The 12,163-nt window shown below is 36.8% G+C and overlaps 1 protein-coding gene across 8 annotated transcripts in view; it reads right to left on the bottom strand.

Annotated features, from left to right (window-relative positions):
• HERC2 (HECT and RLD domain containing E3 ubiquitin protein ligase 2) overlaps nucleotides 1–12,163 on the bottom strand; it is a 106,120-nt gene that overhangs the window by 79,978 nt on the left and 13,979 nt on the right. For 4 of the 8 annotated variants that reach the window (XM_030477852.1, XM_030477855.1, XM_030477857.1 and 1 more), the window contains exons 4-5: nucleotides 7,208–7,345; nucleotides 5,087–5,161 (exon numbers count right to left, since the gene is read on the bottom strand). In XM_030477852.1, coding sequence (XP_030333712.1) covers nucleotides 5,087–5,161; nucleotides 7,208–7,345 — 213 coding nt within the window. Of the gene's footprint in view, nucleotides 1–5,086; nucleotides 5,162–7,207; nucleotides 7,346–8,504; nucleotides 9,203–9,377; nucleotides 9,411–12,163 lie in introns of those variants that run through there. The other 4 variants (XM_032919784.1, XM_032919785.1, XM_032919783.1 and 1 more) reach the window with 4 other exon arrangements.

Genomic DNA, 12,163 nt, shown 5'->3' with positions numbered 1-12,163 from the left:
GCAAGTGATTTTGGCAACTGATTCCATTATGCATATTCATTCCCCACATTATGATCTTACTTATCTGTATAAAAGGTGAAAAAATAGGCAATGAAAGAAAAAAACCAAAAAAACCCACTTATGTCTGGGGAAAAGAGGCTATGCTTGATGCTACAGAAATCAAGCACTAAGTGCCAAACTCAGTAGAGTCTATAAAGTAACACAGAGCCACAGCATTCTTCATTCATTTCTAGCTGGCAAGTAATCTAAATGTGGACATGCTCTAAATTTATTTCTGTGAGTTGAAGAATTAGATGAAAAAGTCCTTCATTTCAAAATAACACACTTATTAAACATGTCATGGGGACTACTGGAAAGAAACACTTGGGACAGGCAGAGACTACCTACAATTCTCCAGCAATTCCTTTACAAGGAATTTTCCCTAGAAGTGTACAACTATGTACCTTTCAAACCACTCTGGATCAGCCACAGGATTGCTGTTATCAGCATTCCAACCTTTCTCACGCAACAGATGACAGGAACCACTATAAGAACTCTGAATGCTTAGAAAACAGAATCCTACGGAAGCTAATACAATGTATGCACATCAAGCAGTAGCAGTTTTAAAGCTGGCCATTTTATATGCATACAATATTGTGCATACAATATTGTGTCTCTGCAGAAAAAAAGGAAAATAGTTTCACAGCAGCACCTACAAAATTAATTCCTAATGGTTCAACAATACATACAGGATGACCTGTAAGATACTCAACACCCTACTCTACGATCCGATAGGACAACTGGCTCAATTTGACAAAAAAAACCAAAAAAACAAAAAAACAAAACAACACAAAAAAACCACAAAAACCCCTCCCAAAAAAACCAAAAACAAAAAAAAACAAAAAAAAAAACCAAAAAAACAACCAAAAAACCAAAAAAACAACCAAAAAACCAAAAAAACAACCAAAAAAACAACCAAAAAACCACACCAAAAAAACACCAAAAACCAGCAACATTATTGTAGGTTTCAAATACCTCAAAGGTTCAATTCTGTCTTAATACAAAAATCTGTAGTTTCACGAACTATGCAATGCTTCACAAAACAAAACCTCATGATAGTGCTTTCTAAAGTAAAGGATTTTAAACTTACTTTGCTTTCCTGTCAATGAAGTCAACATCAACAAAGTCAAATTAAGACAATACAAAAACTTGAAAAAGAAACAATTAAAACTGTCTTCACTTTTTACAAAGAAAAAGGGCTAGAAAGAGCTCAATTTTCAAGTGACTAGCCCTAAAAATCATAACATCTTTATATCTAGAAACTAGTAATATTAAGAACTGTTCTGTTACAATATACTGTTTAATTAACAACTGCATGCAAAAGTATTTTTTTCTAGTGGAAAATATCATTTCCCTCTCCGAGATTCAAGCCATACAAAAATAACATGCCTGAAGCATAAACTTTATTTTAGTGAATTTAGTTGTAATAAAAATGTTTTCTTTCCCCCTTCTCACCTTGCCTTCACAATCTCAAATGGCTACATCTTTAAGGAAGGCTTTCTACCAAAATTAAATTATTCCACTCATATTTTATACATACTTCTTTAGTATTTCAAAAATGTAAAAGAAAGCTCATATGCAAAGCACAGTAAAGGCTGGAACAAGTTACAGTAGTCCTACAACTCAGACATCTCAAAATTGAACCAAGGACTGCCTTGATTCATTAAAAATAATACTATTTTTAAGTGAGACGGATCTATACATTTTCCCACTTTAAATTTACATATGGAATGAAAGAAAGTTTATCTCTACAAAAATTCAGTTTATCTTCAAAAAGATTTAAATATATCTGGGAATCAACCCAGTGAACTTGATTTCAATAAAGCCTCAAGTCTGAACAACACTAGTGATGAACTAAATAGTCTAATGAGAGAATAGCTTATTAATAGTAACGATTCAAATTTCATCTGAGAAGGTTACAGGGAACTCTTTAAACAAAACTGTTCGTATGCTACTATGCCAGCCCTTGATGCTAACCATCCCTTGCAATGCTTTGCTCTGTCAGTTATTTTACGAAGGGTGGAGACAAATTACTTACCTAATCCGTACCTAGAATATAAGTGTTGAAGTCATACTATAAAAGTTTAAATTCTCAAACTACCATTAGCAGAATACTTGTTAATTGACAACTACAGTCAGACACGTTTCTGGCTGCAGCACAGATAGGGAAGGGCTTTAACATCTTCTGTTATAACTTATCACATCTCTCCCTCCCTCAGCAACTAACATAACTACACGTCTTCACTTCTTAATTCATCCTGCCAGAAGTTCTCTGCATTAGAAGGAAAAATACCAGTAGTGTTTAACCCAGATCATCTGACAGAACAGAGTAAAGAAGTGACATGTTATTTACGTATGCCAGCAAAAGTGGGGGTACAAAACAAGCAGCTGAAAACAGTAGCTTCTTAAACCATCTCAGCCACAGCCAGAACATCAACCTGACATGAGTCTAAGACAGGTAGCCTGTCCAACAGCACATTTGCTCCTGTTTCAGCAGCTCAAAAAACACCCCCAAAAACATGCAAACCCAAAATTAGCGTATACTTAATGGTTTCTTCACACTTATTTCATCAGCTCTTGTAGGGAACAGCACAGGCTTATAACTGGTAAATTAAACGGCCTTAAAAATGCCAATATCAAACTGAAAAGTTTCAAGAACTTTGGTTGAGTCACAAGCTTTATTAAAAGCAAATATAGATGTTACAGTGTGGAGAGATTTCAGACTTAAAAAAATCAAAACACATATGAAACAGAATTTGGCAAGAATCTACTGTTCTAATGAGCATGCATTCCTGTCAGCAGCATAACTAATGTGCTCTAATTTCCTAGAGATTATTATATTTTGTCTCCTCTTTCCCCTTTTACTACATGGCATTTCCACTATACATAGAGTGGATAGAGGATGCAATTGGCTTGGCTTAACAGTCATCTAATGACCCTGCAAAACCCATTGCCACAGAATGAGTGGATTCCTAAGTTAGAGGGAAAGGCAAAAATATAACCACGGACACATGATTTTCCTCAAAAACAAGGCTAAATACACTCCCAAAATTATTTCATACCAAAGAATGTAATTCCTAATGGGCATTTAGCTTTCAGCTTCCTTCTGTCTGCTCCCCTATTCAAAAGATGACCGACAGCAGACCTCACCTATTAGTATTCAGCAGGAGCAGTAATGAACAGTTGCATGCACATTCAGAACGCATCTCATTATGTGGCTGGGTACTTAACTTTCAAAGTTGTATATTGTGAGCAATACTTGTTTAAATTGATGCTCTACTACTCTTGCATAGAACAAAATAGCAAGAAAGGAGACTCGTGTTTGTGTGTAAAAATACACACATACACATACCTCTTAAGAACATAAACAGCAACCAAACAGATACTTGGAGCTGGACAACAGCTTTCAAGTTGGGGGCAGGGTAGGAGGAGAGTTAAAATCTGTTCCAAGTGGCAAGAAAGTAAAAGAAAAACACAGGAATGAAGGAGTTCTGAGAAGGGAAACACAAAACAGAGGCCAAATTTCATCCTTTGACTGAACCATTTTTTTATTAGCACTTCCAAAACTACACTTAAAAAGTATTGATCAAGAAAATTTATTGAAATAGGAAATGTCACCATAAAGGAGGTTAAAACCAGTTTTTTTCAATGCCATGACTGCTTTTAATTGTGTAACTATTAGTTCCCAACCCACCTTCCCTGGCAGAAAACTGAGAGGAGAGAGGGGTAAAAAAAGAAATAAGTGTTTACAAAAGCTTCTGTATGCAAAGAAGTCGCATGAAATAAGATTTTTCAGTGAGGAAAAGACACAACTGGGAGCTGATTATGACAGAATTCTTAAAACACAAAAAACCCACCCCAGCAGTGCTGGCGAAGACAAGTAAGGAAAAACCACTCATTGACTCTTCCAGTGTAAGAACAGAGCATTAGGTGAAACCAACAGATGCCAAAATCAAGTCAAGGACCAGGAGGAGGTAATATTCATGCAATAAGCAGTTGAATTACAAAGCTCCTTGCTACATACAGCTGTGGATGCTAAAAGTTTAGAATGTTCAAAACGGACTAGACAAATTAATGGGAAAAAAAAAAATAATCAACATCAGAATATATTATAGCCTGTTAATTTACGCCATGCACACATATGTTTCAACAAAATAAAAGGGGAAGGGATCTAAGCACACGTTCTTATTCCCCCATATCACCACCTCTGGCTCAAGTCTACACGCTACAAATAATGTATCATAAACATAGAACCCAACTATTCATTTGGCTACTGCTATTTATGCTGTTGCTGTCAGGACATTGGATTAGATTGTCCTTTCGTTTGACTCAACAGAGCCAATCTTAAGCATATGAGAAAAAGAAACTCAAGAAAATTAAGTACCGATTTATTTTCTGTATGTTTTGTACAACTGCATCAAGGAGTTTCCTCTTTTTCTCCTCTCCCCATATCCAGGGTTGAACACCCAGACTTCTCTCAGGATCGCATAAGATGATAAAAACAAGTATTTTTACAAAAGAAAACCGGTAAAAGTAGTAAACCAAGATTTTTATGAAGAATCAGAAGAAGTGGCTAACGAACATACAACCTGGTGGGAATAGGACAGGCGGAAGACGTTTTAAAGAAGCACTCATGTCAAAAATAAGGCCTGAATAGTTCAACACTGACATTTAAGAGCTGAATATGAAATAGATGAACACTAAGATGCAAGAGAGAAGGAAAACCAACTTAAAGCCAAATAATAACTTACCAACATATTTATTACTATCTTATGCAATTTTACAGTACTTGGACTAAGTCCATTCCACAAAAAAGCTATGACTCCTTTGCCCTGTTCTGGCAGAGCTGTGATCTCAGCATAAATCAGAACTAAAGGAAAGCATTTAGCTCCTCTGAACTTGTGCCAGGATGACAAGAAACAAGCACAGGGCTCAAGAGGGGAGACAGAAAGTACTGCTTCACAACACATTTCATGAACAGGTTTTTGTGTGTGATCTCAAAATCTCTCAGCCCTCACGGGGGAGGGACGTCACAAGGCCCACTGACCTGGATTAGCCTGCTGAAGTTCAATAGCATGGTCCTCCACGCTTCTTGGCAAAATAAGATTGTATTGCAGGACTTCTAAAACATGAATACACACTGTCTAATGTCTATACACTATGTTCACAATGTAAGCCTGTAAATCATTAAACTCTATAGAAATAGTTCAGGGTATTGACCTGAAACACAGACTTCAAATGCCTCTTCAGTTCTTCTTGTAAAATAACTCCAGATTATACATTACTTGTAAAGGAATATAAAACATTAATGAAAACATAGTAAGTCTTTAATTCTTACTTGATCAGCAACAATATATTTAAGAAACAATTCTCCAAAATTTCATTCATGCTTTTGACAGACAAATGTTCAAAGGTTCATTTTATTTTTATGAAGGATGACAGAAGAAAAGCTTAAAAGCTTTCCTCATTTTATGACACACTTGAAGTATCCAAACTGAAGTGATTATCTGTATTTTTTTTTATTAATTAGCAAGCCACAAAAGCTAAAATGGCTCAAAAACAACTGTTAGCTATATTTCTGACAAATACAAAACAAAAAGTTACCTTCGATCATGAACAAGATACCTATAACATTTCTATAAATAAATTGCAAGTGTGTTCATCGTATTAAGGGTTTGTACGTCACAGCTAGGTGATGCAAACTTAAAGTAGAAATGGTAATGGAGACCAAGGAATACAAACCTGTTAGACAAAGTCTTCGTAAATTATTTCTAGAAGAATTATCTATATGTATGCCAATAAACCATACTATATATTAGAATTAAAAATAAATACAAGAGAGTAAGTTATTTCTTTCTAAAAACTCCAAACACACATACATCCTTTTTTTCCTAAACAACTGTTTTTTCAATTTTTAAGAAGTAATTGAAGGGTGAGTTTAAAGGCCAGGTCTTGTCCCCAACACCTTGGTCAGCTAGAAGAAATTTGGTAAGATACTTGACATTTAGATTACCACTTTGTTATAGAGTTTTATTTTACTCTTCAGCAACAAACACTGAATAAAAATATAAAACAAAAACAAAGTGACCTTCAGCTTACATCTCTTCAACACATTCAATTCTCACTCCCTCTTCCACTGTAATGGCAACTCTTTTCATTCCTCCTACACTGCAAAATTCTGTCCCACTACTAGAGTGACAGCAAGTCCATCTGTCCTCCTGTCCTTAAGAAAAGGGAGCAAGCTGGCTGGCACAGAGCAGAGGACAGAAGACTGGCAGCTGACCTGCGGCTCAACAGATACAAACAGCTTCCCTAGCAAAAGGGGCTACACAGATGCAGATTCTGGCACTGAAGAGACAACACTTTTTCCAGGGATCTTCAAGAGGTTCCGGGTGAGGGGAAAGGAAAAGGGGCACAACAGATGTCTCCAAAGTTTGCACATGCCAACATCTGAATCGGGCAATATCATGCACCAGAACTGTAAAACAAACCACTGAAGTGAAGCTTCTTCTGATCTGCTACTTGTAAACAGAGACAATTTTAGACAATGAATTGCTGCTCTGCAGTAATAAATGGTCACAAACTTCAATTGGCTTCAGTATCAAAATCAGTATTTCATAAATATGAAGATATGAACACAAACCACTTTTCCACTGCCATCACACATGATCCTACTGTCAGCAAAGGTCAGGACAGACAGTTAATTGAACTAACCATTTTAACCTTCCTCCCACGATTCACACAAACTAATCTACCAGACCATGAAATCAGAAAGAAGTATCACCTATCAAACCTTTATTGCCTGCAGAAAATTCGGGCTTCAGAAACTAACCAATTTCTTTTTAGTCTCTGCAACTGAAAAGAAATATTCTGAAGACATCATAACATTTCACCATAAGACTGCATTTGTTCCACATCAGTTTATCATTCCTTCAAGCAGGATGAAAGGTGGAAATTGATTCTTCAAGTCATGAGCCTAACGAAATCTGAAAGTAATTACAGTAAATGTTTAACTTCAATCACAGTTTACTACTTATCTAACTTACTCCACTAACAGATGCATCTGTCAGCAAGTATGTGATCCAATTACTTCTTGATGCTACAAAAAGTAGTGATCAATGTAGAATACATAATGCTTCAGTGAGAATAACCAAAACAGCTGCAATACCTGGTTGTTTGCCCCACACCCAACTCTCAACAATCGATTTCGCCCTGTAAGTGGGCAGTGGAGCCTCTTCTTCATCTTTCTTTTCTTTGTCATTTTGCTCTTCTTTCTTTGATGCAGTTTGGCATTCAGTACTATCATCTAAAGAAAAAAAGAAAAAAAAAAATTAAAAAGACCAGTTAAGCTAGTTCCTCCTTGAATTTAGCTGTAGGTTAGAAATGTAAAGGTGAAATGCCTGGGCCACAAGTTTACAGCAGTATTGTCTATCGTTAAGAGTACGGGGTGTGGAGAAGTAGTATTTTACCATGTTAACTGTCACAGGTGCTAGGCCTCATGTTACGTTTCATAACACAGTGACCTTATAATCCAGAAATCACTGCTATAACCTCGTAGGGAGGATGAACGTTTAATATCAATGTCATCATGGAAGACTTGCAAACGATTTGCAACACACAGTGTCACAAAGGATGTACCTTCCAAGGATGCACTTTAAGTCAGATTTTGCTCCCAACTTATCTGCATTTCTGTACTATTTACTTGTTTTCATATTCCATTTCCAACACAGAAAAAAAATGGCAATTGCCTTAATTTCAAAAACAAGGAGCTATATATTGGCATTTACACTAATTTTGTGCAGCAGTATTTCAACATCTGTAACATTATCTAACATCTTAGTAATTACCAGCAAGTAAAGAAAATAATACCATCACTTTCTGCCCAACCAAAAAATAAGCATTTCAATCTTTTCGAGATTACTATCATAAAGAGAGAGCACAGACATAGTCACTTATCTCTGTAATCAAGGGCTGCATGAAAGTCCCAATATTCTAAACATCGTAGAAATAGACAGCTGGAAGTCTCCCCTTATTCATATTGGGGATATGGATTTCCATATCCGTACCTCCCATCAGTTCAATGCACAAGATTGCCTTGCAATTAAGGGCCAAGGTGGCAATTCCTTTCCTCATCTTGACCTTCTTTTCTAAAAATATCCCCAAAAATCTCTCATTTGCAACTTGCCCATTTAGTTGCATTTAGTTGCATTTGAGTTTAGTTCCATTTCCAATAGGCTTTTAAAAATGACTGGCACTCTATTCCTATCTGCTCGTCTAGCCTACAGAGACCTCCACACACACACAATGACCCAGCCACAAGCAGCCAAATAAGCATTAGAATTTTGTCTTTTTTCCCTATCTCACCCCACTCACCCAAAACATATGCGTTTGCACCAGTGTATTTCAAAAGACAATAATAAGCAAGAGGTTTACAGCTGTAGCCAGACCCAGCACATCTGACTCACCATGACCCCACTTGGAGATCAAAAGGCTCTTATTGTCTCAAATCAAACAAATACAACAATGTACAAAAACATTAAACTATTCTTTCCAGCTGGCCTGAAAAAAAAAATGACTGCCTAATCTGGTTGTAACCAGATCAGTGATTGCCTCTTCGTTAAAAATTTGTTAGACTGTAGACAATAGCACCTCCCAAAATAAACCTTTTTAAGGTGCCTTAACTTTACAAGTTTTAAATTAAAGCCAACATTTCCTAACCTATAACGCACTACTGCTCAGGAGGTGGCAGATGAAGACTGAGAGAGAACAGGGTAAAAAAGGAGACATAACTGCAGCATGCACGCTGCAGCTAGATTGCAGGCTAAGGAAGCGACAGCAAAGTCACTTGTACATGGCAGCCACAGAGAGTATAACCATTTCTCTCAAATGCCAAGTAACAGCCAGTAGCACAGCAGTCATCAGCATGATAACACATGTCCAAAGTGTGACTGAATCTAGCTGTTCCTATTCCAAGTCACAGGCAAATAATATTAAAGGCACAGATTCCATTATAGAGTTAAATCAGTGACTAAGGACCCTGTTTAGCCCTAGTAGTTCAGAATATTCTCACAGTAATTTCACTGTTTCTCCACTCACCCACACATCTAAAGACACACTCCGCAGGCTCTGGGATTTTACTTAGTGAGTGAAGGGTGTTGTGCCAAGACACCGCATTTCTCAGGCAACTCTAAGAGAACCTGTTACACTTTTTAACAGATCCTTGGCAAAAGATAACAACAAAGGGCTACGAACTTAGTCATTTTGCCCAAGTCCTCACTGCAAATAAAGAAGGTCCCAATCCAGGTGGGAACTTAAGCTTTGTATTGCATGAAAACAACCTTGTCATGCAAATCCACAAGGAGGATTTTCTTTTCTTCATGGTCTGTATGAACAGAAAAGGGGAGCAATGAGAGAAAAAGCAAGAAGGAGCTGATCTAAAAAGACACATTAAAAGCCCATGTCAAATTGCTCCACAAAGACTTTTCACTATACTTGCAAAAAACCAAACACTTGCTCTGCAAGGGACAAAGCTGGTATCTCTCTAGATTGAAAGCAGCAACACAGACATCGTAACTGTGGAAGCTCAGTTATGCTTAATGAAAGGGATTTTTAAAAAGAGAACCCCAAAGATCTTTCTGAAAGAGGGGCAGGGAGGAAGAAATCTTGAGTGAGCCAGCACAGGCCAAAATAACTAACAATAAGACAATTTTCAAAACAATGCATACGAAAGCATGCTACAGTGTGCCAACCTGTTTTAAAATCATTTTTCTCAGAGTGAAGTCTGAATGTTGTGGTGGAGGAAAACAACCACGCAACATTCCCTTGAAAGAACTTTAACTATTTTTTGACTTACAACCTTAAGCCTCCAAGCTGAGGTAGGTATGCTTAGCCAGTCAAAACTGAGCAACTGAAATAACCATTCTCAATTAGAAGTTAGCTCCCAAACCAAAGCACAATAGCTCACCATGTGTGCTCTATCTTGCACAGCAATACCCTAATCCAATATAAACAGAGGATAAAAAGGAAGCAACTGAAGGTGGAACTTACATTTCATACTCAATTTAAAAAATAACTGACACCGCATAGTTGCCTCCTGCACCTGTTACAGTAATATCTTGTGCTGCTCTTAAATGCCAATGAACTGATATAGTTAGGAATCCCTCAGTAGAAAGAAAAAGCCTGCAACGGTTTCCCAACAGATGTTGCAATACACAAGGCAAAAGGTTACACAGTGTGCTTTAGGCAAGGGCTGTATTTTACAACCACTCTAAAATAGTATTTGGTAGCCCTAGATCCAGGAAATATTTCAGCTGCAGTACAAAACAATAATCTGTTTTCTGTCAAAGAGCTTTTCATTTATATATATAATTTTTATTTATATATAAAAGAAACATATTATATACATATATACATATAATATATATACACACACATATAAAAACTTCAACTGATAGTTATTTGTGAAGGAAGGATGCATGCCTAACCATTTGCAAGCCATGTTTACACAGGGCTTCCATGTATAGAAGTCCAGATGACAGAAGATTCTGATCTCCTAACACTAATCGGAAAAAAAGTTTATTTTCTTCCCTCGTATACTGTATTTTAAATAGCATTCTTTAAATTATCTGTCGAATACGCAATAAAACATTTTACATTTATGAAGTTAAATGTCCAAGGGGGTAGAACTAGGACTTCTCTCTGTCCTACACAGAGTAGGATAACCCACAGCTGAGTACTGAATGCTCGAGTCACTGGATACAGCCAATATTCATGGGTTGGGGAAGCGGAAAAGAGGCACTTCTCACTTTTAACAAGTTCTCTCTCACACGAGAAAGGAGGCTCAAAGCAGAGCCTTGTCTATATGCCTGCTCGCTACAACAGTTCGATACATATGTGCTCTGAACAGTAGCCAACATAACCAATTGCCACATACTGTTACTCTTATCATGAAGATTTAGTTTCTGCCAGCCTCTCTGGAACTGCTTGTGGCATTTGGACTTTATTATCTACCTGCAGGTGCGACACGAAGTTTGTGGATTCAATGGCACTAGGCTGACAAAAGCCCAGCTTTCAGGAAAGGGTGAACAGAAGAGAAGAGGAGGCCCACAGTGTTTACCAAAGGCAGGACAGAGGCATGAAGTTGAGGATTTTGTATTTACAGTAATGGTTCACTAACTTAAAAATATAGTAAGAATAACGTTATTTAATACTTTATTATTTTCAGTACGTAGTTTCCAGTATAGAAGACAGTAATCTCATCCAAACATGCTGAAGGCATCCTGATTATCTTTTAATCACATGCCATGCTGCAAATGCACCTGTATTTGGACATCACTACTGTCACAGCTGTGTCCTCAGTTGATACTTGGAAACATGCAAACATGTTCTGCTGAATGAATTTATCAAACATGTTTTTCTGAAAGTGCCACGAAGAAAAAACAAAGAGGTTATTCCTAACCAAATGTTCTTGCTAACAAGGGACAAAAAATACATTATTTGCATATTTTTCATAGAGAGAAAAGGAATATTTTTCACTATCAATAGCATGTTCTTCCAGTCTATTGCCACTGCTAATATCCAGTGAAAGAATGAAGTACCTCTTGTGAGCAGCCTAGTCAGTACCAACAGAGAGCTAAAGCACTACTGGAGAAAAGCAGTCATGATGGATGGGCATAAATTAAAACTCCTGAAAACTGAATAAAAAGGACTACTTACAGCAACCTCTCTTATTTATCTCCAAATTAGTCAATTTAGCAGCAAAATCTGAATATTGAGATTAAAACATATTGCTTTTAATATAAAAGCCCTAGGTTTTATATAAATTTCATTACTTACATGTACTTTTCCCTCTCAAATTACATTTGTAAATCATTTATGGAAAAAAGTAACTACCAACTAAGCAAATGGAAATACTCTAGATTTTAATTTCATTAAACTCAATTTGAGCTGCACATTCAGATGTACAAACTGACAACCAATTTTTCTGGTTCCATGATTCACTACTGACCATCTGAATCAAATCCACAACCTGACTGACATTGACCAAAAATAGCCTCAAGTCAAGTCCATTTTCCCCATGACAGTGACTGGTAAGTGATCTCCCTGGCTTTATCTTAATGCACAA

Source organism: Strigops habroptila, chromosome 2 (assembly GCF_004027225.2).
Source record: "Strigops habroptila isolate Jane chromosome 2, bStrHab1.2.pri, whole genome shotgun sequence".
NCBI lineage: Eukaryota > Metazoa > Chordata > Aves > Psittaciformes > Psittacidae > Strigops > Strigops habroptila.
Note: the sequence above shows the minus strand (reverse complement) of the source record. Positions and strands in the feature narration are given on the sequence as shown.